Source organism: Ornithorhynchus anatinus, chromosome 10 (assembly GCF_004115215.2).
Source record: "Ornithorhynchus anatinus isolate Pmale09 chromosome 10, mOrnAna1.pri.v4, whole genome shotgun sequence".
In the NCBI taxonomy this organism is placed as follows: domain Eukaryota; kingdom Metazoa; phylum Chordata; class Mammalia; order Monotremata; family Ornithorhynchidae; genus Ornithorhynchus; species Ornithorhynchus anatinus.
Genome location: NC_041737.1, coordinates 33,677,703 through 33,703,752, shown reverse-complemented (window position 1 = coordinate 33,703,752; position 26,050 = coordinate 33,677,703). Strand labels below are relative to the sequence as shown.

Genomic DNA, 26,050 nt, shown 5'->3' with positions numbered 1-26,050 from the left:
AATTCAGGAAAATGAGTGGATCCTCATGGAGCTCACAGTAATGATGCCCTGGAGAGGTAGTGTGGTTGAGTGAAAAGAGCACAAATCTGAGAGTCAGTGGCCCTAGATTCTGATCCCACTGGCCTGCTGAGTGAGCCAAGCAAGTTACTTCACCTTCTGGGCCTTAGTTTCCTCATCTGTAAAATGGGGAGAGGAATATCAACCTCTTCTTATTTCACAGGGAAGTTGTAAGGATTAAATACTGTAAGTAATGTGAAAGCCCTCTGGAAATGCAAATTCAAAGTGTTATTATCTGACTACCACACCATATTTATATAAGACCTATTTTCCAAGCTCCAAGAAGTTGAAAAATGGGACTTTTCATAAGGAAGCAAAAAGCAGAAGTGGGCCTTAGGCCACCGGGTGCAGTCTGGAGACTCTTAATGGCTCCTTCACTGACATCTGGAAGAGTCCTTTAGGGAAGTGTCTGGCCAAGAGTATTCCTAATCCCCCAAAAACAGGTTTCTCCCACTGCTCCCTCCCCTCCAAAACAGGATTCCCCTACTGCTCTTCAAGTCCAAAATAGATTTCCCCAACTGCTCTCTCCCCTCAAAACTGCTTTCCTCCATAGATGGGGAACAACAGAATCCAGTACCATGATGTGAAAGAGCTGTGGCCTTTGATCATGTTTTTGTATAATAACCCTCTGACATATCCACCTACACAAACATATACACACGCAAGCATACTCATTCCCATGCTTACACTTCCATAGTCATTCACAAGTATTTTCATCTTTTAGATGCACACTAATTTACATACACATCCTTACAAACTATACATCTGTGCATATTGTCATATATGCCCATGAACATATTCACATCCATGCTGTGTAGGAAGATCTGGCAGGATTTAGCAGTCTGAAAACTTTTCCATGCAAATCCTGATGACTCCCTTACATTTGCTGTCTCCACAAAGATGGGGGTTGGCAAAGGGATGTTACACACATAATTACATAGAATTGTACACTTACACACAGTCACACCTAAATATATACATACATGTCCACATATCTACAACTCTGCCAACATATTCACATACATATTTTGATCCCCTCCTCATCCTTTCTTTCCCATTTCCGCCATGGTATTTTCTGGTTTTTTCTCCAGGCACTCTCTGTCTAGAACAGTTTTCTAAACAACTCAGACATTCCAGACTTCTCCTTGGTACAGGTAATGTGCAGTATTCATTCATTCATTCATTCATTCAATAGTATTTATTGAGCGCTTACTATGTGCAGAGCACTGTACTAAGCGCTTGGAATGAACAAGTGGGCAACAGATAGAGACAGTCCCTGCCGTTTGACGGGCTTACAGTCTAATCGGGGGAGACGGACAGACAAGAACAATGGCAATAAATAGAGTCAAGGGGAAGAACATCTCGTAAAAACAATGGCAACTAAATAGAATCAAGGGAATGTACAATTCATTAACAAAATAAATAGGGTAATGGAAATATATACAGTTGAGTGGACGAGTACAGTGCTGTGGGGATGGGAAGGGAGAGGTGGAGGAGCAGAGGGAAAGGGAGAAAAGAGGGTTTAGCTGCGGAGAGGTAAAGGGGGGGGTGGTAGAGGGAGTAGAGGGAGAAGAGGAGCTCAGTCTGGGAAGGCCTCTTGGAGGAGGTGAGTTTTAAGTAGGGTTTTGAAGAGGGGAAGAGAATCAGTTTGGCGGAGGTGAGGAGGGAGGGCATTCCAGGACCACGGGAAGATGTGGCCCAGGGGTTGAGGGCGGGATAGGCGAGACCGAGGGACGGTGAGGAGGTGGGTGGCAGAGGAGCAGAGCGTGCGGGGTGGGCAGTAGAAAGAGAGAAGGGAGGAGAGGTAGGAAGGGGCAAGGTGATGGAGAGCCTTGAAGCCTAGAGTGAGGAGTTTTTCTTTTGGAGCGGAGGTTGATAGGCAACCACTGGAGTTGTTTAAGAAGAGGAGTGACATGCCCAGATCGTTTCTGCAGGAAGATGAGCCGGGCAGCGGAGTGAAGAATAGACTGGAGCGGGGCAAGAGAGGAGGAAGGGAGGTCAGAGAGAAGGCTGACACAGTAGTCTAGCCGGGATATAACAAGAGCCTGTAGCAGTAAGGTAGTCGTTTGGGTGGAGAGGAAAGGGCAGATCTTGGCGATATTGTAAAGGTGAAACCGGCAGGTCTTGGTAACGGATAGGATGTGTGGGGTGAACGAGAGAGACGAGTCAAGGATGACACCGAGATTGCGGGCCTGAGAGATGGGAAGGATGGTCGTGCCATCCACGGTGATAGAGAAGTCTGGGAGAGGACCGGGTTTGGGAGGGAAGATGAGGAGCTCAGTCTTGCTCATGTTGAGTTTTAGGTGGCGGGCCGACATCCAGGTGGAGACGTCCTGGAGGCAGGAGGAGATGCGAGCCTGAAGGGAGGGGGAGAGGACAGGGGCGGAGATGTAGATCTGCGTGTCATCTGCGTAGAGATGGTAGTCAAAGCCATGAGAGCGAATGAGTTCACCGAGGGAGTGAGTGTAAATGGAGAACAGAAGAGGGCCAAGAACTGACCCTTGAGGAACTGCAACAGTTAAAGGATGGGAGGGGGAGGAGACACCTGCGAAGGGGACCGAGAATGACCAGCCAGAGAGGTAAGAGGAGAACCAGGAGAGGACGGAGTCCGTGAAGCCAAGGTGAGATAAGGTATGGAGGAGGAGGGGATGGTCGACAGTGTCAAAGGCAGCAGAGAGGTCAAGGAGGATTAGAATGGAGTAGGAGCCATTGGATTTGGCAAGAAGGAGGTCATGGGTGACCTTAGAGAGAGCAGTCTCGGTAGAGTGGAGGGGACGGAAGCCAGATTGGAGGGGGTCTAGGAGAGAATGGGAGTTAAGGAATTCTAAGCATCGATTGTAGATGACTCGTTCTAGGATTTTGGAAAGGAAGGGTAGTAGGGAGATAGGGCGATAACTGGAGGGGGAAGTGGGGTCAAGAGCGGTTTTTTTTAGGATGGGGGAGACGTGGACATGTTTGAAGGCAGCGGGGAAGGAGCCATTGGAGATTGAGTGGTTAAAAATAGAAGTTAAGGAAGGGAGGAGGGCAGGGGCGATGGTTTTAATAAGGTGAGAGGGAATGGGGTCCGAGGTGCAGGTGGAGGGGGTGGCACTTGCGAGGAGGGAGGAGATCTCCTCTGAGGATACTGCAGGGAAAGATGGGAAAGTAGGGGAGAGGGTTGGTGGGGGGGAGGGGAGAGGCAGAGGGGTGACTTTGGGGAGCTCAGACCTGATTGTGTTGATTTTCGTGAGGAAATAGGTGGCCAGATCACTGGGGGTGAGAGATGGGGGAGGGGGAGGAACAGGGGGCCTAAGGAGAGAGTTTAAGGTCCGGAACAATCGGCGGGGGTGACGGGCATGGGTGTCGATGAGGGAGGAGAAGAAGTTTTGCCTGGCAGAGGAGAGGGCAGAGTTAAGGCAGGAAAGGATAAATTTGAAGTGTGTGAGGTTGGCTTGGTGCTTGGACTTTCGCCAGCAGCGCTTGGCAGCTCGAGCATAGGAGCGTAGGAGGCCGACAGAGGAGGTGATCCAGGGCTGTGGGTTAGTGGAGCGAGAGCGGTGGAGGGAAAGGGGGGTGAGAGAGTCGAGATGAGTAGAGAGGGTGGAGTTGAGAGCGGAGACCTGATCATCGAGAGTGGGAAGTGAGGACAGGGTGGCAAGGTGAGGAGAGATGCTTTTGGAAAGACGGATGGGATCAAGAGAGCGGAGGTCTCTGTGGGGCAGTAGCGAAGATTTGCAGGGGGAGGGAGTGTGAGAGATGAGGCAGGTGAGAAGGTCATGGTCAGAGAGAGGGATTTCAGAGTTGGTGAGGGAGGAGATAGTGCAGCGGTAGGAGATGATGAGATCGAGGGTGTGACCGAGTCGGTGAGTGGGCGCGGTATGGTGGAGGAGGAGGTCGGCAGAGTCGAGGAGGGATAGCAGGCGGGCGGGATAGCAGGCGGGCGGCAGAGGAGTCGTCGGGTACATCCATATGGATGTTGAAGTCTCCAAGGATCAGAGTGGGCAGAGAGAAGGAGAGAAGGAAGGTGAGAAAGGGGTCAAGGTGGTCGAAGAAATCGGAGGTGGGACCGGGAGGGCGGTAGATGACAGCGACAAGTATCTGGAGGGGGTGGTAGATGCGAATGATATGGGCTTCGAAGGAGGGGAAGGAGAGGGAGGGGGGAGGAGGGATAGTGCGGAAGCGGCAACGGGGCGAGAGGAGGAAGCCGATGCCTCCTCCCTTACCTGTGAGTCTGGGGGAGTGGGAGAAGGAGAGGCCTTCCAGTACTTCCAGCATGGCCTATTGGAAGGGGCACAGGCCTAGGAGTGAGGGGACCTGGATTCTAATCCCAACTCTGCCACTTGTCAGCCATAAGACCTTTCGTCTTCCTCAGTTTCCTCATCTGTAAAATGGGACTTCAGTACCTTCCCTTGCTCCTACTTAAGCTGTGAGCCCCATGTGGAGCAAGAACTGTGACTGACCTGATTATTCATTCATTTATTCAATAGTATTTATTGAGCGCTTACTATGTGCAAAACACTGTACTAAGTGCTTGGAATGTACTAGTATTTGGCATATAATAAGCATTTAACAAAGTCTACAATTATTATTATTAACTGGAGTTTGGGCTCAATCTGGCATCCCCTGGTGGCTTGTCTAAGTTAACACTCTTCTCTACAGCATCTCTCAAGCAGACTTGGCTCTTAGCTTCCAGCTTCACCTCCCACCTTGTGCTTGAAGCAAAGGAGAGAGGGCATTTTCCCCATCCAGCGGGGGGCAGTTCCATCCCCCGGGGGCATTAAGGTCTTATCATCTTCCTACAGAAATGTTCTGGGCATGTCACACCCCTCCTCCAAAACCTCCAGTGGTTGCCTTCACATGAAACAAAAACTCCTCACTCTTGGCTTCAAAGCTCTCCATCACTTTGCCCCCTCCTACTTCACCTCCCTTCTCTCTTTCTACTGCCTACCCCATACACTCCGCTCTGCTGCTCTCCTCCTCACTGTCCCCCATTCATGCCTATCCCGCCATCGACCCCTGGCCCATGTCCTACCGCTGTCCTGGAATGCCCGCCGTCTTCATGTCTGCCAAACTAACTCTCTTTCCCTCTTCGAAGCCCTACTGAGAGCTCACCTACTCCAAGAGGCCTTCCCAGACTGAGCACCCCTTTCCGTCTGCTATCCCTCCCCTCCACCCGGCCCTCTGCTTCTCCCCTTCACTCTCCTCTCCCCTCAGCACTGTGCTCCTTTGTATATATTATTTATTACTCTATTTTCTTAATGAGGTGAACATCCCTTTGATTCTATTTCATCTTGATGATGGTTTTTTGTTTTTGGTTTGTTCTGTTTTCCTTTGCTGTCTGTCTCCCCCATTTAGACTGTGAGCCTGTCATTGGGCAGGGATTGTCTCTATCTGTTGCCAAATTGTACATTCCAAGTGCTTAGTACAGTGCTCTGCATATAGTAAACACTCAATAAATACTATTGAGTGAATGAAGGTGGCAAACACAGCACTAAGAAAACCCAGACACCCCTTTGTTAACCCCCAATCTTTGTGGAGACAACAAAAGTAAGGGAGTCATAAGGCACACATGGAAAGGTTATTTCAAATTGCTAAAATCTGCCAGTTCTTCCTACACAAAATTTTCCCCATCTGTTCATCCCTCTCTACTCAGACTCTATTTCCTTGGCCCAAGCTCTCACCAAGTGGTGACCAGGCTATTGTAACAACCCTCTTGCAGGTCTCCCTGGGACCCATCTCTATCCCTTCCAATCTATTCTACACTTTGCTGCCTGCAACATCTCCTTGAAGAAACTCTCTACGTTCAGCAAACCCAACTCTTCAAGACTCTCCACCAACCCTGCCCTTCTTACATAGTAGCTCTCTAGAAATAGCACTATCATGCGGACCTAACCTCCTCCTCAGTGGGCCATGCCCAGAGAGAGTAATGAGGGGGCCAGAAAGTGTGGAATTCTTCTGGCATCTGAGAAGCAGTGAGTCTGGGAGGAGTGACAGGAGGTGGGGAGGGCTTGGGGGAGGAGTTCCAACTCCAGGTTTGGCCAGGAAAAGGTAGGGGAGGAAGAGGCGTGGCCTAGAGGGAAGCAGCATGGTCTAGTGGAAAAAGCATGGGCCTGGGAGTGAGAGGACCTGGGTTCTAATCCTGGCTCGGCCAGTGACATTGGGCAAGTCACTTAACTTCTTTGGGCCTAAATTTCCTCAACCTTAAAATGGGGATTTAATAACTGTTCTCCCTTCTATTTATACTGTGAGCTCAAATGTGGGACAGGAACTGTGTCTGACCTGAATAACTTGTATCTATCCCAGCACTTAGAATAGTGTTTTACACACAGTGAGTGCTTACAAATGCCATTTTTTTTTAAAAAGCGGTACAGACGGGAACAGGTCTACCAACTCTGTTGTATTGAACTCACCCAAGCACTTAGTACAGTGCTCTGCACACAGTAAGTACTCAATAAATACTAATGAGTATTTAAATAAATTCCATTAACCATTAAACCATGCCATTAAAATGATTAAAACCAATTCCAAGAACTGAGACATGTTTGGGGAACCTGGTAAAAATCCATGGGACTTTAAGAACTAGTACTTGGGAACTTATTTAAACACTCCTCAGCACTTATGTGAATTCAATTTTATATTTTAATTGCTCCAGCTGGAAATGTGTTTATACTTGTTTCCCCTGTTATAAGCTCCTGAGGGGAGGAAATGCGTCCCTTCTTTATTTGGTACTTCCTAAGCACCTAATAAAGTGCTTGGCACCAAGTGGATGCTCAATAAGTATTACTACTATTACTGTTCCTTCTACTATTACTCATGATAGACAAGTCCCTTCAAACTCATTGATTTTCCCTTGCTTTGCAGGCCAGACCTGGAGAGACCAGGTGAGAGCTGTGGCAGATCTGGACTTGAGGAGGCCTAGGATCACTCAGGCTGATGTGCTTATAGAGAAGCCAAGCACCCTCAGGGGGTAGGGGAGGAGGGAGGGCACACTAGGGTGAAAGAAGTCTCCTGAAGAAGTGATCAATGATCAATGGTGACCTGCAAGAAAGGAAGGGAGGAAGGGAGTCAACAGAGTGGTTTGAATGGGGGTGGGTTGTTGGGCAGCAGAGCTCCAGGAGGGCTGGTTGGTTTGGCACAACTCCAGGCCAAACTCATTTTGATCAGTGACAACTCCAGGCCCTACGCATCATACAGAAAACATAGGCCCCTCTGGCTACCCCTCCCCACCCACCCAGCCTAGGGAAACAGGAAACAGGCTACCCCTCTTCCCAAACAGAACTGAACTGGAACATTATCCCCAGGGAGAATAGACTTACTGACCAACAGCCCTGCAGGAAGGACTTAGGCCAACTGGGTTGGCTCGACTGAGCCAGGAAGAACAACTGGTGTGGGCAAAGCATGGCTAGCAGAGCCACTCTGCAAGACTCCTGCCTCTTAAGGAAAGTCCCAAGGATTGGAAAGTGGCTTCTCTAATCTACTTCAAGTCTTCTTTCTCCATGGTTCCCCTGCAACACAGGCAACCCTCAATGGAGGCACAAGGGAGAGGAGGATCCCAGAGAACATGGGCAGCAGAGGGTCAAGTCCAGAGTACCCTGGGAACACCTGTATTTCTTCCATCTCTTACCCTATAGCTCAACCCCAGCATCCAGGGCAAGAGAGCCACTGAGAGCAGCTGGGGAATCAAGAGAAAGCTCAGAAGACAGGACCCACAGAGGAAGAAGGTGTGTGTGGTGAGGGCGTAGGGGTGAGGGTGGGGGCACTGGGCACCAGGCAAGTGTATTAAGATTCCTTCAGACAGCAGGAACTGCAGAAAGGAAATAAGAAAGGAAAGCATGAAGCTAGTTAGAAGGTGACTGTATGAGGAAGAGATCAGCCAGTGGTGGAGGTGAAGAGGAGATGGCCATGGGATTACAGTAGGCTAAGTTTTGTAAAGTCTCAGGGGAACTAAAACACAAGGAACCACAATGCCTTGGCCTCTGAGATGGTCAGTTATACTGAAGAGGTGAGGACTCACAAGGAGCTGTTGCTAAGAAGGTGGACACCAAAAGTCTGAGCCTCCCACTCTGCTTCCCTTTGCAGCCTGAGAACACCTGCAGGATTCCAGAGGCAGGGAAGTGTCTCATCCCTAAGTGCAGTGGAAACCAGGAGCTTGTTTGCTAGCCAGTCTTACCTCCAGCACAGGTTTTTTATTGTTTTGGGGGCTTTTTTTAATGGTATTTGTTAAGCACTTAGTATATACCAGGCACTACTGGGGTAAATAAGACCTAATCAGGTTGGACACAGTCCATGTCCCACAAGGGGCTCACAGTATTGATCCCCATTTTACAGATCATAGAGAAGTTAAGTGACTTGCCCAAGGTCACAGCAGACAAGAGGTAGAGACAGGATTAGAAGCCAGATCCTTCTGACTTCCAGGACCGTGCTCTATTTAATATGCCATGCTGCCTCTGATTCTGTCAGGCCCCAGTCTAGTACGCCACAGAAAAGACATTCCATGCTGACTGTCCCACCTTCTGTCTCACCCACCCCACCATACCCTCTGTCATGAGAACAGTATTTGGCTTCTGAGACTGGGGGAGCCTGGAGAGCTTTCCCCAGAACTGGACTCTGGTGGAAGTGTACCACCCACTCTGGAGGGGGCTTAAGAACTTTTAGACCATCAGGGTCCCAAGATGAATGACCCAATCAATTTGTGCCCTGGGAGAACTGGGCCGGGGATGTAAAAAAAAAAAAAGGAAAAAGAAGAAATCTAGTTCTCTTCCTGGCAGGGGGCTGAGTTGATGCCATGTGTGTCCTCATTAAGGTGATAAAGGTTACCCAAGGGCAAAGTAGGCCTGCAACAGGCCACCAGGGGCCAGAGCCCCAAAGCAGAAGGTAATGGTGTCCTCCAGGTACAATTCCCAATCTGTTCCTGGAGTGGGGCTATTTGGGTACTAAGACAGAAAACCCCTTGCTGTGTTTTTTTCCTCACTATCTCTTTGCTCCAGTGGATAAGTAACCACACAGGATGAAAATACTGAACCTGCATGAAGGATCAGGCAGACAGACTGGGGAGCAGTCACAAATGCAAGAGTGCTTACTTCTATACAAATTCATCAAAGATCGGGTCTTATTGGCCATCTTGAATTCATCATAGGGCTTTTGGCACCATGGAAGTGCTCAAGAAATACAATGAAAACAATGATGATCAAAATGAGGATGACGATAATTAATAACAAGAATATTGAGAATAAGAGTGATGAGCATTTCCATACAATGAGATGGAAAGCAGGTGGAATGTCCAGAGGGTAGAAATCTAAAGAGAAAAACGAAATTCATAATTCTCACTCATCATCTTCCCCAGTGGGCCAATACGAACAAACCAGACACTGGTGAGAGATTCTCCCAATTATACAGCCTTTTCAGAAAGTTGGATGACTAAGGCCAAATTGTTATCTTACCCTCCACTTCTGAAGGTTTGTCATCTTTGTGATGGGCAACCTCGGGACTAGACATGAAGTTCCTGTATCAATTATGGAAAAATACGGGCCCCTAATTGAAGCTCTAGACCAACTTCAGCCAGAAGGAATGCTTACTGGTAACTCACTGTTTCAGAGGCATCAAGCCACCCAGCTGGCTACCATGACCTGTCTTGTGAACCCCCACCCCAGCCTAGAAGGCTGACCATTGGGCAGAGAGTGCAGAAGTCCTAGGTAGCTCTGATTAGGATGAGAAGCAAAGATGGACAGTCTCATTCACTGCAGGAGACAAGGAGGGTAGCCAGGCCTGGTGGGTGGAAGTCTTCAATGTCTCTCAAATACAATCTGACCCTGGTGGCTTTCCAACTCCAGCATTCCTGGGAATGCGTGGCTGCTGGTCCAGGAGCAGTACAGTCTGATGTGACCACTTGAACATTCTTGAAAAACAATGGGTCTTGTGGACACACAACTTGTGTGGCTTCCTGCTGGTAGCAGCTGCAAACCACAGGGGAGATTCCAAGAAGTGACTACCTCTGACTCCACTGAGTTTGGTGGCTTTAGTTTCAGGCTTACTCAGCCTCCACAGGGTCCATCAAAGGATTAGGGGAGCGAGGGGAGTGAGGCTAGAAAATACCCCCAAGCCCTGCCCCACCAAGCCTCAATCTCTAGCAGTTTATCTGATGGCAGTGTGCTGATCTGGTTGGGCGGGAGGAGGGGAATGGGAACTATAGAGAAGCAGCGTGGCTCAGTGGAAAGAGCCCGGGCTTGGGAGTCAGCGGTCATGGGTTCAAATCCCAGCTCTGCCACTTGTCAGCTGTGTGACTGTGGGCAAGTCACTTTACTTCTCTGTGCCTCAGTTACCTCATCTGTAAAATGGGGATTAACTGTGAGCCTCATGTGGGACAACCTGATTACCCTGTATCTCCCCCAGCACTTAGAACAGTGCTCTGCACATAGTAAGCGCTTAACAAATACCAACATTATTATCATTATCATTATTATTATTTGAGTTCAAGACAGATATAAATGTTAAAGCCAACCACAAATGGAGTCAATCATTCCAAAGGCAGCCTGGAAACCATCAAAATGGGGGAAAACTCAGGATGGAAAATTCAAAAGTAAGGTGTATGACCCCCCTGCCCATCTGTGCTGATCCTTCATTCTTGCCTTGCTGGTCATACCAGTGGTGGTGCCAGGATTCCAGCCCCAACCCGCACAACATGTCTGGAAACAGGAGTTCCCCAGGGAGGGTATTGGACCATGAGCCTGAGTCTGTGGTTGAGTCGGTCCATGCAGAATTCATGGGTCCAGGTGCCAAGACAAGGTGCCAGTTGAGCATGGAGCTGGGAGCACTGTAGACTGTGTGCGCCCTCTAGGTTGGAAGCTCATTAGGGGCAGGGAACATATGGGCTAATTCTGGTGTATTGCACTCTCCCAAGCACTTAGTACAATGCTCGGCACATATTAAGTGCTTAATAAATATTGTTGATTGACTGATTGAGTCAGTCAGGCTGCAAATCAGGCTCTGACCAGACTCTTTATCGGGCCGAGGGCAAGGTCCCTTGTGGGTCTCTCATCTCCATCCCCTGAAAGCTGCAATCATAGCAGGAGGAGAGTAGTTTGGGGTGCAGGGGTAGGAGGGTACATCAAATACAAGAGAGTCTAGATAAAGACAAAAAATCAAATTCATCTAATGGCCAGCTTTCATCTCTATATCTCTTGACCTGTAATGCTAAATGCCCAGCTTCTCTATTGTTCAGCCTCTGTGACATCATCATCACCTGGAAACAGGCAAGCCTTGGAATCCTAGGGATGGAGCTCTAGGGAACTGGGCTACTGGGATCCTGGAAAGGTGGGAGCTGGGTTCCTGGAATCCTAGAATGAAATACTGAGGAACTGAAGTATTGGGAAATGAGGGAAATGGGTCCAGAAATATTGGGATATTAAATACTTGGGAGTTACCGGGACGCTGGAATTATGAGATACTGGACCCTGTGGGGCTGGGGTCCTGAGCTGTTCAGACTCTGAGATGTCATTCCTCTCTCAACCACTGCCATATCAGGGATGGAGAGGAGGGTGTATTATTATTATTACTATTAATAATGATAATAATACTTATGGTACTTGTTAAGTGCTTACTATGTGCCAAGCACTGCTTTAAGTGCTGGGGTAGATACAAGTTAATCAGGTTTGATACAGTCTTTGTCCTACATGAGGTGCATAGGTAGGAGGGAATAGGAGGAAGGAATAGGATTTAATCCCCATTTTATAGATGAGCTAACTGAGGTACAGATAAGTTAAGTGACTTGCTCAAGGTCTTAGAGCAGGCACATGGCAGAGCCCGGATTACAACCCAGGTCCTCTGACTCCCATATCTATGCCCTGTCCACTAGATCTTAATGTTTGGGCTTGGCTTCAGGGAATCCTGAAACTCTGCAGCATCCTTTAAAGACCCCTTTGAGCAGGACAGAAGGAAAGCCTCAGATTCAATATTAATCCAAGAGCAGAACACCAGAATTAAAATGTCACCCCGAACCAAAAAAAAACAGAACTAAATGTGACCCAGTGCAGATTAGATTAGAACTGATTCAGCTGTGTGGGAACACAAGCCTCTCAAACTTCCCAAGAAGACTGGCAAAGGAGCAGGACATGGGCTAGAATTGAAATACAGAAAGTTGAGTTAACACAACCGCTGACTCTGACCACTTGGGGCAGACATTTGAGCTAAAAATTCCACCAAACAGAGCTCTGCTGCAGATCTTCCAGAAAGGCAGGCATGGGAGTTTATAGATTTATTTATAAAAAAGTGCACAAATTCCTACAAGTGGGATATATTTCAGTATTTGCCATCTTAGTGAACACATCAGGATAAATATAGGGGCTAGTATCCCGCTCTGGACCCCACTTCCCCTTCTAGTTATCGCCCTATCTCCCTACTACCTTCCTTTCCAAAATCCCTAGAACGAGTCGTCTACAATCGCTGCTTAGAATTCCTTAACTCCCACTCTCTCCTGGACCCCCTCCAATCTGGCTTCCGTCCCCTCCACTCTACGAGACTGCTCTCTCTAAGGTCACCCATGACCTCCTTCTTGCCAAATCCAATGACTAATCATCCTCCTTGACCTCTCAGCTGCCTTTGACACTGTTGACCATCCCCTCCTCCTCCATACCTTATCTCACCTTGGCTTCACGGACTCTGTCCTCTCCTGGGTCTCCTCTTATCTCTCTGGCCTCTCATTCTCGGTCTCCTTCGCAGGCACCTCCTCCCCCTCCCATCCTTTAACTGTTGCAGTTCCTCAAGGGTCAGTTCTTGGCCCTCTTCTGTTCTCCATTTACACTCACTCCCTCGGTGAACTCATTCGCTCTCACGGCTTCGACTACCATCTCTATGCAGATGACACACAGATCTACATCTCTGCCACGGTCCTCTCCCCCTCCCTTCGGGCTCGCATCTCCTCCTGCCTCCAGGATGTCCCCACCTGGATGTCGGCCCGCCACCCAAAAGTCAACATGAGCAAGACTGAGCTCCTCATCTTCCCTCCCAAGCCCGGTCCTCTCCCAGACTTCCCTATCACCGTGGATGGTACGACCATCCTTCCTGTCTCTCAGGCCCGCAATCTCGGTGTCATCTTCGACTCGTCTCTCTCGTTCACCCCACACATCCTATCCGTTACCAAGACCTGCCGGTTTCACCTTTACAATATCGCCAAGATCTGCCCTTTCCTCTCCACCCAAACGGCTACCTTACTGCTACAGGCTCTCGTTATATCCCGGCTAGACTACTGTGTCAGCCTTCTCTCTGATCTCCCTTCCTCCTCTCTCGCCCCACTCTAGTCTATTCTTCACTCCGCTGCCCGGCTCATCTTCCTGCAGAAACAATCCGGGCATGTCACTCCCCTTCTTAAACACCTCCAGTGGTTGCCTATCAACCTCCGCTCCAAACTAAAACTCCTCACTCTAGGCTTCAAGGCTCTCCATCACCTTGCCCCTTCCTACCTCTCCTCCCTTCTCTCTTTCTACCGCCCACCCCGCACGCTCCGGTCCTCTGCCGCCCACCTCCTCACCGTCCCTCGGTCTCGCCTATCCCGCCGTCGACCCCTGGGCCACGTCCTCCCGCAGTCCTGGAAGGCCCTCCCTCCTCACCTCAGACAATCTAATTCCCTTCCCCTCTTCAAATCCCTACTTAAAACTCTCCTCCTCCAAGAGGCCTTCCCAGACTGAGCTTCCCCCTTTTTCCCTCTGCTCCCTCTACTCCCCTTCACTTCTCCACAGCTAAACCCTCTTCTCCCCCTTTTCCCTCTCCTCCTCCCCCTTTCTGCTCCCACCCCCTCAGCACTGTACTCGTCTGCTTGACTGTATATATCTTTATCACCCTATTTATTTTGTTTATTTTGTTTAATGAGATGTACATCACCCTGATTTTATTTATTTGCCATTGTTTTTATGAGATGTTCTTCCCCTTGACTCTATTTATTGCCACTGTTCTTGTCTGCCTGTCTCCCCCGATTAGACTGTAAGCCCGTCAAAGGGCAGGGACTGTGTCTATCTGTTGCCGACTTGTACATTCCAAGCGCTTAGTACAGTGCTCTGCACATAGTAAGCGCTCAATAAATACTATTGAATGAATGAATATTTTCTGGCTACCCACCCAAAAGGCTGAGGCCAGTCTTGAGCACTTGCTCACTTGGGGTGAAATTGAGAAAGCGATTATTGCTCTTTTACAAATTCCTCTCACTCTCAAATTTCATTCAGTTCATCTGGAACTTTGAATGCCAAAAACAGACTTCTGCTCTTGGCCATTCTCCACCTCTGGCAGGGACTCTGCCTGAGATTTCCTAGGGTCAACGGTATGCAAGTCAAGCCATCACGTTCAGGGAACAATGGGGTCACATTATCTGCTCTTCATAGGCAGATCTAGGCCAACTGAGACTGTTCTGAAAACAGCAACCAACAAGATTAGCGAGTCAAAGGGATTAGTTTCTGAGAGGAGCAAATGCAGTGAATCATACTTGAGCAAAACCCCACTTGTCCATATCCAAAGGCTGTCCATATTCCGTCATACTGAAAGCTCCAGGGGCTATTATTATCATTACTATTAATAATAACAATCATTAATATAGTAATCACACCTTCTTTCTCAATGGTCAGCTCAATTTGTTCCCAGTCTCTGCCCTTTGCCATTAGACTTGCTTTCTTAATGCTTTCAGAAATGGGCAGTATCCTTGCCAGAGGAGATAATCTCTAGCAAAAGACAGCCTAGTAGTTTGGGAAAAGAAATTTATAAATAAATACCCTTTCCTGTCTAGGACCTGCACTGCCAGGGAGCCCTGATAAAGCAATCTAAATAGAACCATTTCCCAGGTCATCATACAATTTTTATTTTCTGATGACACTTCAGTCATTTGAAATTGCAATTGATAATTACAGTATTTAAGCACTTACTATGTTTCAAGTTCTATCCCAAGTGCTAGAGGAGACACAAGTTAATCAAGTCAGACTCAGTCCCTGTCACACATGGGGCTCACAGTCTAAACAGAAGGGAGAATAGATATTCAATCCCCATTTTACAGTTTAGGAAACTGAGGCACAGAGAACTAAAATATAAAATAAAATAGCACACAGCAGGCAAGTATGGGAGAGCTGGATCCTATAACTCCCAGGCCCGTGCTCTTTCTGATAGGCCACGCTGCTTCCCAGCTGATTAAAATATAAAATTGGAATAAGTAAAGTGTACTACTCCATGTTTCTGGCCAATAGATGGTGCCAATTCTTTCCACAGTGATAATGAAGCTTTTCAGAACTTTCCAGTGACAAGAAAACAAAGTTACAAGAGTAAGACCACATTGCACTGAAGCACGAGGGACCCAGTCTTTGCTGGAAATGGGAAGAAATGTCATTAATTTCTCTGTCAGGATACTGGTCCTCCTCACCAAAGGAGCCCACCCTGGTGCCCAGCTGCATCGCCAGCAGTGCTTTCACCCAGTCAAGAGAACGGAAACTTCAGCTGCAGGGTCCTGACTCAACACATGAGGGTTCTCTTTTTCCTAACCATGCCCCTCTGAGCATCACAAGGGCAGAAGAAGAATGGGGGTAGCTTCTGTTCAGAACCCTGATCAGTGTTTCCTGCCCCACTGCAGCCAGAGCAGGGGCTCAGGGTACAGCAAAAATCCCAGAATCCCCTATGTCAGCTTGAGCTCTGGGGCCGACTTTGCGTGGGGCTGCATTGCCCGTTTGTCTGCTCTCTAGTTTCTTTGGCCTATTCTTCTGCTCTCACTAGTTATTCCATAGCCCTGCCCTAGGCCCCATTATCATCCTGGTTCTTCTTATCACTCCCTCTGTCCTAACTACTTGGAATTTTTTTCCCTAAATCTTAAACTCAAGACAGAAAATGGTTTTAAAAGGCCTAAATATCATTAAAATATATGAAATAATTTTCTGCATCTTCTGTTCCATGGCTTAGTGGAAAGAGCATAAGTCTGGGAATTAGACCTGGGTTCCAACTGCAGCTCTACCACTTGCCTGCTGTATGGCCTTGGACAAGTCACACAATTTCTCTCTGCTTCAGTTTCCTCATCTGTAAAATGGGGATTCTATATCTGCTGTCCATCCTTCTTAGACTTTGAGCCATCTGGGACAAGGACTGTGCCTTATCTATTTATCCTCTATCTATCCCAGAGTTTAGTACAGTGCTTGGCACATAGTAAGGACTTAACAAATATTATTATTATTATTATTTATTCTCTATGGGGCCTAACTTCATAATAGAAGCTTCTTGGTTTACCTACCTGCCCAAAGCCTCTGCTCAAGGGAGGCAATCATTGCTCTAACCTCTGGTTAGATATATAGCATAGATGAGTCTGATGAGCTGTCCTTTTGGGGTCAGCAATAGTGGTGAGGCTTTTCTCATATGGACCTGTGTGCTGATTAGACCCATCTGTGACCTCTCTCCATCTCACATCTCCTCCTGCCTCCAGTGCATCGCTACATGGACATCTCACAAACACCCCAAATTCAACATGTCCAAAACTGAGCTCCTCATTTTCCCACACAAGCCCTTTCCTCCCCTTGACTGTCCCATCACTGTTGACAACACCACCATTTCCCTGTCTCACAAGCCGGCAATCTTGAAATTATCTCTCCCTTAATCCACATATTCAATCAATCACCAAATCTTGATGGTTCTATCATCTCATCTTCTCACCTTAATATAACCCTTGCCCCTTCGCTTCTTCCCTCCTTCACTCAATTATCAAATGTTTACTTTCCATTAGTTCCTGTCACAGTGCTTTCAAACATGCCCTAGAATCCCCTATTCTAAAAAAACCAAAAAACTCTCCCTTGACCCCGAGGCATCGTGGAGTCCCTCCTACCATTCCTCTTCATACTCCCTACCATTCCTCTTCAAACTCCTTGAGTTTGTCCACATCTGCTGCCTCCAATTCCTCTCCTCCTGTTCTCTCCTTGACACCCTGCACTTCATTCATTTGTATTTATTGAGCGCTTCCTGCGTGCAGAGCACTGTACTAAGCACTTGGGAGAGTACGATATGACAGTAAACAGACACATTCCCTGCCTACAAAGAACTTACAGTCTAGGGGGGAGAAAGACATTAATATAATTAAATATTAATGCAACCTGACTTCCACCCTTTTCACTCCATAGAAATGGTCCCCTTTAAGGTCACCAGTGACATCCTTATTGCCACAACCAATAGCCTCAATTTCATCTTAATCTTCAACCTCTCAGTTGCCTTCAGCACTGTAGATCGTCTCCCACTAGACTGTAGGCTCCTCCCTCTAGACTGTAAACTTCTTATGGGCAAGGAAGGTGTCTACCAATTCTGCTATACTGAATTCTCCCAAGCTTTTAGTACAGTGCTCTGCTCACAGCAAGGGCTCACTAAATATGATTAATAGATTAATTAATTGGATCATTCCCTTCTCATGGAAACATAAACAAACCTTGGTTTCACTGACACTACTCTCTTGGTTCTCCTTTCTTTCTGGCAGTACCTTCTCGGTCTCTTTCACAGGCCCCCACCCTCTAACTGGAGGGCTCTTTCAAGCCTCACAGTTGGGTCCCCTACTAGTCTCCACCTACACCCACTCCTTTGGACAACTCATTCACTCCCACAGCTTCAACTACCATCTCTTTGTGGATGATTCCCAAATCTACACCTCTGTTCTTCTCAGCTCTTTCGCATTTTCTCTTGCCTCCAAGGCATCTCTTCTTGGACTTTCCACTGACACATCAAATTTAACATGCCCTAAACAGATTTCCTCATCTTCCCACCCAAATCATGTTCTCCCCTTGATTTTCCCTTCAAAGCCCTACTGAAAGCTCACCTCCTCCAAGAGGCCTTCCCAGACTGAGCCCCCCTTTTCCTCTGCTCGTCCTCCCCTGCCCATCGCCCTCTGCTCTTACCTCCTCCTCCTCACCCCACAGCATTTGTGTATATATGTACATATTTATTATTCTATTTATTTTATTAATGATGTGTATATATCTATAATTCTATTTATTTATTTTGATGCTACTGATGCCTGTCTACTTGGTTTATTTTGTTGTCTGTCTCCCCCCTTTCTAGACTGTGAGCCCATTGTTGGGTAGATATTGTCTCTATCTGCTGCAAAACTGAACTTTCCAAGTGCTTAGTACAGTTCTTTGCACACAGTAAGTGCTCAATAAATACAATTGAATGAATGAAACAAGGAATTTCTATAGACAACACCACTTTTTTCTCTGTCTCACGAGCCCATAAACTTGGAATTATCCTTGATTCATCTCTCTCATTCAACCCACATGTTCAATGTCACCAAATACAGTTGGTTCTTTATTTGCAACATCTCTAGAATCTGTCCCTTCCTCTTTATCTAAACTGCTACCATGCTGATCCAAGCCCTTATCATATCTCACCTTGAATTTTGCATCAGTCTTCTCATTGAGCTCCCCACCTCCTGCCTCTCTCCCCTCCAGTCCAAACTTCAGTCTGTTGACCAGATCATTTTTCTAAAAAAATCATTCATGCCATGTCTCCCCACTCATCAGAGAGCTCCAGTGGTTGCCCATCCACCTCCACATCAAGCTGAGACTCCTTACCATCATTTTTGAAGCACTCAATCAGTTCAGCTCTTCATACCTCACCTTACTGATCTACTAGAACCCAGCCTGCAAACCTTGCTCTTCTAATGCCAACCTGTTTGTACCTTGATCTCACCTATCTTACCACTGACCCCGTGTTCATGTTCGCCTTCTGGCCTGGAACTCCCTCCCCCTTCATATACAACAGACCACAACCCACCCCATCTCCAGAGCCCTCTTAAAATCACATCTCTAAAATGCCATCATCCCTGACTAAACTCTCTCACTTCCCCTATTCCCGGTCCCTTCTGCATCACCTAACTCCTTGGATCTGTGCCCCTTAAGCCCTTGATATTCACCTCACCTCCAGCCCCTCACCTACCTTGTTATAAGCCTTGTCTTATGCTGTCGAGTCATCTCCGACCTATAGCGACTCCATGGACACATCTCTCCCAGAAAACCCCACCTCCCTCAACAATCGTTCTGGTAGTGTATCCTTAGAGTTTACTTGGTAAAAATACAGAAGTGGTTTACCTTCTATAAACCTGTAGTGCCCTCTTCCACTGAGTAAAACTGAGTTGCCACCCTTGACTCTCTCCCTTGCCGCTGCTGCCCAGAACAGGTGAGTTTTCACTTGTAGCAGATTGCTTTCAACTCGCTAGCCACTGCCCAAGCTAGGAATAGGTATGCCTTTGTTTGATTCTTCCTCCCTTAGCCCAGACTGGTAGAGTACTGGAAACTCTCCAGGTACGATCCTGAGAGGGGAATACATATCTTTCACTCTGTCATTTCCCCTCCGTTCATTTATTTTAATGTTATCTCCCCATCTAAATTGTATGCACCTTGTGGGCAGGGACTGTGTCTGTCTATTTTATTGTGCTGTATTCTCCCAAGCATTTCGTACAGTGTTCTGCACATAGTAAGTGCTCAATAAATGCCTCTGATATATTAATCTCCAAAATCCACCCCTTCCTCTTTATCAAACTGCTACCTCACCAGTCTAACAATTTGTCCTATCTCTTCTCACCTATTGCATCAGCCTCTCTTCCCTGCCTCTAGTCTCAGCAATCTCCAGTCCATGCTTTACTCTATAGCCCATATCATTTTTCTATAAAATCATTCAGCATATATCTCCCAATCTTCAAAAACTTCCAATGGTTGCCCATCCATCTCGCAGAAATGCAGAAACTTTAAGGTCTCAATTAACTCTCTCCCCACTACCAATCCTCATTCCTCTCCCAGCCCATCTACCATTGCTCCTCTAATAGCAAATGTATTCACTGTACGCCTCTCTCACCTCTTTCACTGTGACTCCTTATCACCTCTCCCTCCTGGCTGGAACACCCTCCCCCTTCATAACTGACAGACCACCACTTTCCCCTTTTTCAAAGCCTCATTAAATCACACCTCCTCTTGGAAGCCTTCTCTGACTAAGCTCTCATCTCCCCAGCCTATTCTCTCTCCCTTCATGCTTCACCTATGCATGTGAGACACCTCCTAAGCACTTAGGTATTCATCCCCTACTCCCAAAGCATTTATGTACATAAATAGGTACTCAGTTACCTCCCTTTCCTGTAATTTATTTTAATGTCTGCTTTCCCTGCTAAATTGCAAGATCCTTGGGAGCAGGGACTGACTGTGTCTATTTACTCTATTGTACCTCCCAAGTGCTTAGTACACAGTAAGCTCTAAATAAATACTATTGGTTGATTGACCAAGAATACCTTCACCATTGTGCACATGTAAAGGTTACCATTTGCTGTTCATTTTCTAATGCTTTCATTATCTCTCCCTGAGGTCTCTATTCTAAGATAGTCACCTGATTTTTGATTGCTGTTCCCCAGGTTGATCATATTAATAATAATAATAATAATGTTGGTATTTGTTAAGTGCTTACTATGTGCAGAGGACTGTTTTAAGCGCTGGGGTAGATACAGGGTAATCAGGTTGTCCTACATGGGACTCACAGTCTTAATCCCCATTTTATAGATGAGATAACTGAGGCACAGAGAAGTTAGCAGATCTCACTGTCAGAACTGTCACTCTCAAATATGATGGAAGAAATAATAATAATTATGGTATTTGTTAAGTGCTTACTATGTGCCAGGCACTGTACCAAGCGCTGGGGTGCATACAAGCAAATTGGGTTTGACACAGTCGCTGTCCCACACAGAGCTCACAGTCTCAATCCAAATTCTACAGATGAGGGAACTGAAAAAGAGAGTAACTTGCCCAAGGTCACACAGCAGACAAGTGGTGGATCTGGGATTAGATCCCATAATCTTCTGATTCCCCAGCCCATGCTCTATCCACTAGACCACACTGCTTCAATATATATTCAGAAAAGGTCAATTATCCAAAATGCTCAGGAAACTGAAGGTGCTCGTCAATCAGGGCTAACTGATTGGGCTAACTAGGATTCAGGGCTGTCCAGTATTTTAGATAATCACATAGCAGGTTTTAGTAAAATCCCCCTCTCCCCACAAAGCCCCAGGGAAAGTCAGTAAGGAAAGCTGAGCACAGTGAACCATGGCAGTGCTCAAGAGACAGTTTCCTAATCAGATTAGGAGATCATCTAGGTTAAAGCTGTTGCTAGAAAGAGAGGACTACTTGCTTATCACATTTTCAGAAACAAACCTTAAAGGGTTCCAGGAAGCCCTGTTTGATGTCTGTGGACAGTTTATATGCAGCAGCCCCTGAGGAGACCTGCTGTTAGTACAGTGGAAAGAGCATTATTCTGGGAATCACACTCAATAAATACCACTGATTGTTTGACTGATTGATTGTTTGATCTTTGGGGTGATAACCCTTTATGGTTTAGGCGTAGACTAGGTTCAGGTTACGATTACCAGGGTTTTATTTCTAAAGTCTTTTCTGCCTAATTTTGTTACTCTCCTGTTTACTCTCTTGTGACTATGGGAGACAGAAGACTGTACATAGAGTAAATATTTGTATCTCCTTGCTAGGAAGATGAGGGTCTGTGCTGTCTTTAAGGACTTACAAACTCTGGGAATACACACTCCTACACTGGGGAGGGAGCTGAAACTTTATTCCCAACCCACTGCTAAAGCCACCTGGGTTCAGGCCAGCAGCCAAGTCCTCCAAAGTAAAGTCACCCAGGCTTTTTGTGGAGCTTCAAATTTGTTAAGCCCTGGGCTAGTGACAGCTGATTACCAAGGTAACTTCAGGGTGCCCTAGCTAGCAAGGCCACCTAGGAGTCCAGTCAGATGGGTCCAATCAGGGTGGGGGCTCAGGCTGTTTTTCCAGGCTGATCCAGGTATGAAGCACCACAGTTCAGTGAGCTTGGAGTTGAAGCCACCAATAGTGGTATTTAAGTGCTTATTCTGTGCCAAGCACTGTACTAAGCACTGAAGTAGATACAAGGGGCTCACAGTCCAACTAAGAAGGAGAAAGTGTGTCCTGATAGAGTTCTGAGTGGCTGTGAGCTGGTAACGACTTTGCCCCAAACACCCTGCTGCAGCTGCCACAAGAAACTGGCTTTAGGCAGCCCAGAACCAAACCCAAATTCAAATTTCCCCTCTAGAGTATCACAGTGTGCCACACCATTCCAGATAGCAATAGACCAACTGGGTTGACGAGCTGGCTGATAGAACATCTTTTTTTTTTTTAAATGGTATGTATTAAGCACTTTCTAAGGTGCCAGACACTGTAGTAAGTGCTGGGGTAGGTACAAGTTAATCAAATTAGACACATTCCATGTTCCACATGGCATTCATAGCATTAATCTCCATTTTACAGATGAAGTTACTGAGGCACAGAGACGATAACTGATTTGCCCAAAGTCACACAGAAGACAAGTGGCAGAGCCAGAATTAGAACCCAATTCCTTCTGACTCCCAGGCCTGTGTTCTATTCACTAGGCATACTGCTTCTCATCTTAATAATAACAATAATGACAGTATTTGTTAAGCGCTTATTATGTGCCAGGCACTGTTCTGAGCACTGGGGTAGATACAAGCTAATCAGGTTGTCCTACATGGGACTCACAGTCTTAATCCCCATTTTATAGATGAGATAACTGAGGCACAGAGAAGTTAAGTGAGTTGCCCAAAGTCACACAGCTGATAAGTGGCAGAGTCACTTAGAACCACTCCCAAGCCCATGCTCTTGACACTAAGCCATTCTGTTCTCTTTCCACTTCATCCTGGCAGGTCTGTGACCCCTACCCATTTGGAAAGGAAAAAACATAGTGTGCAAAGGAGCATCCTGATAAGAGATTTGCCCAATCCAAAATATGTTTTCTTCATGAACTGTAGTCATGAGGACAGGACAGTCACTACAGCAATCAACTCCAGAAATCCAATGACTCCCACCCTTGTTAGAAAACAGGATTTCCTGAGCTGTGCACCTCAAGAGCTTGCCAGATTTCAGCCTTATATGGTTAATACGCTAGCAGAGTTCATTAGGTTTCTCTTCCACCAGATGGTTCATCAGCTACTGATTCCAAGACACACCTGATTCCAAACAAACCTGAGAGTCCAATCCTTCCAAGCCACTCTGATTGGAAGGGTTTTCTCCTAGTTCCACAAATCCAATCACTCACACTTAGCCCTCTTCTGGAAGATCAGAGGGGACATTCACAGGGACCCCCTGCCTCTGAAATCTAAATGGGATCAATTTAATTAACATTTTAGCAGGCTAAATTCCCTTTGTGTTTCATTGTGATGGTATAGCTTGAGGGTTTCAAATTAAAATATAACCTTAATTAGAAAATCTTGGTTGCATTCTTTGGGGTATTTAACAATGAAACAGAACACCTGAACTCTCCAGCTCCCAAATTTACTGATGAGGGGCTTAATGCCTCTCTTTGACACAAACATTAGGCTCCTAAAAATGCTCTAAATTGCTCGATGGACAGGATACAACACTGTGCAGGGGTAGGAGGTGTGGGAGGTGTACTTTGCTCTCAATTGAGACAAGGCAGATTCTTAAGAGGAAGACAGGGAAAATGATTAAAGATATAAAGTTGGAGCTGAATTGGTCCCATGAGAGATACTGGATAACTTGATTACTTGCTTTTCTCCTAGGCTCCAACTCCAAAGAACAGCCTCCCAACAGCAAAAGACACTAAAGCTCAAAAGGTCTGGAGGGGAGAAGGAATATGAGTCAAGAAACAGAAAGTCCTCTGCTTCTGGAACTGAGTACTGAAGTCCAAGCGAGACCCAAACCAGCTTCCCCTTAGTGGGAAAGGAGCTAAGTAGTGCTCAGTGAGAGTGACTCCCATTTTTTTAATGGCATTTACTAAGTGCTTACTATGTGCCAGGCACTATACTAAGTACTGGGATAGATACAAGATAATTGGGTTGATTACAGTCCCTGTCCCACATGGAGCTCACAGCCTTAATCCCCATTTTACAGATGACAACTGAGACACAGAGAAAGAAGTTAAGTGACTTGCCCCAGGTCACATAGAGGACGAGCGGTAGAGTCAGGATTAGAACTCAAATCCTTCTGACTCCCAGACTCATGATCTTTCCACTAGACCACACTGCTTCTTTGAGAGACTGACAACCAGTTGGGTACTTTGTTCCTGTGGAGGACTCAGGATTCAATCCACAATCCCATGACTGAGCCACAGCAAGCCTGCTCTAAACTCAGAGCTGGTGGGAGTAGTCCTCAGGTCTAATGGAAAAATTGCAAAATAAAAACTACATCTTGGTGGATCCTGGCCTGTTCAAGGCGGTGTTGGGGGAGGGGTGGCTAGTATCCCCAAATCTAATGTTGGTATTTGTTAAGCGCTTACTATGTGCCGAGCACTGTTCTAAGCGCTGTTGCATCTCTCTCCTGCAAGACTGCTGGCAGCCTCCTGGAAGTCACAAAACCACGGCCTCACTTGCCAAAAAGCAATATGCAACTGTGCATGTTTGTTCACTGAAACAATAACCTTGGCCCCTTGGAAGCAGATGACTGGATAAGAAGTCATTTAATCAGATTGCTGTGACTGATTTGGACTGGAAATACTGCTTTCTACAACGGGCTTGGGCCTGAGCATGTTTCTCATTTAGGCCTCAGCTGCATCAGTGTCGACCTGGCCAATGATGGCTATAGAGGACGGGATCAGAGATCTGGATTCTGCTCCTCCCCAACCCCACGATGACACAACCATGATGCGGAGGCTTCGGGGGGCCAGCAGCAGCTGACTGCAGACAGAGGGCCAGGATGGAAATTGATCTGTTGGCAGGGAGGAAACACCCCAGAGGATCCAGCTTGGACATTTACATGGATACACACAAGCACACATGTGCACGCACACACACACACACATGCAGCTGCAGCCCATTCCATCAACTCACCAGCATTGGAGCCTGTCAGGTTGTAGCGGGCATTCAGCTTTTTGATAATGTTTTCATGGATTTGATACCACTCACTTTCAGTGTTGCACCTATGGAAATAATAACAACAGCGCTCTATTAGAGCCTGGCAACAGGTAGCAGCATATACTGCCATGCTAATGACATGTCTGCCCTTTCTGACCAATTGCCATTTTGGAACCCTCGAATGTCTCGTTGGCTCCTCTGCCAATTCTGGCCAGAGCTGTTTTGGCTTGCCATGAAACTTCCACAGGTGGAAGAGGAGCAGTTGTGGAAACTCTTTGAGCCCAGGAGACACTGCTGCCTAACTGAAGCTTTACGCTCTGGAATAGTAGTGGGTATTTGTTTTTCCTGTAAGGAACTTTCTCTTGGTCTCCAAACCTACCTGATACAAAACTTCCCCCACAGCCTGCTTTAAAAAGGGGAAATCTCAATGAATGGTAAGCAATTGAGATTTTTACTCTCACTACTGAACCTCAAGCTCTTAGCATGGTGCAGACTGCAGACAGTTATGAAACAATATTTTACCAACTTCATATTTCACCTTTTCATAATTTAGCAGGGTCATGGGTTAAAATTCACCCCATAATTTATCCCCTCTCCTATATGTTCTGTTCTGAAGCCTGCATTTATTTGTTTTGATTGTGGACCCTGACACCTTCCACACCTATCCTCCCTCGTCTTATGCTGTCGAGTCGTCTCCGACCCATAGCAATGCCATGGACACATCTTCCTCAGAATGTCTCACCTCCATCTGCAATCGTTCTGGTAGTTCATCCAGAGAGTTTTCTCGCTAAAACTATGGAAGTGGTTTACCATTGTTTCCTTCTCCGCAATAAACTCAAGTCTCCACCCTAGACTCCCTCCCATGCCACTGCTGCCCAGCAGAGGTGAGTTTTGACTTGTAGCAGATTGCCTTCCAATTGCTAGCCACTGCCCAAGCTAGGAATGGAATGGATATGCCTCTGCTTGACTCTCCCTCCCGTAGATGAGATTGGTAGATCTTTCCAGGTGCATCCCTGAGAGGGGATCTGTCCTCCCTTCCCTTTCTTCAAAGAGGAATGTAGAGGGCCCTAATTTAACCCTCTCTCTCCCAGCAGGGAGCACTAATCAGAACACTGAAGCCTAGATGTCAATACCTGA

At 46.8% G+C, this 26,050-nt stretch overlaps 1 protein-coding gene across 1 annotated transcript in view; it reads right to left on the bottom strand.

Annotated features, from left to right (window-relative positions):
- DOCK4 (dedicator of cytokinesis 4) overlaps window positions 1-26,050 on the bottom strand; it is a 348,354-nt gene that overhangs the window by 141,380 nt on the left and 180,924 nt on the right. Inside the window, 1 exon segment of the mRNA XM_029072864.2 lies at window positions 24,890-24,978. Within this exon segment, the coding sequence (XP_028928697.1) occupies window positions 24,890-24,978 (89 nt within the window).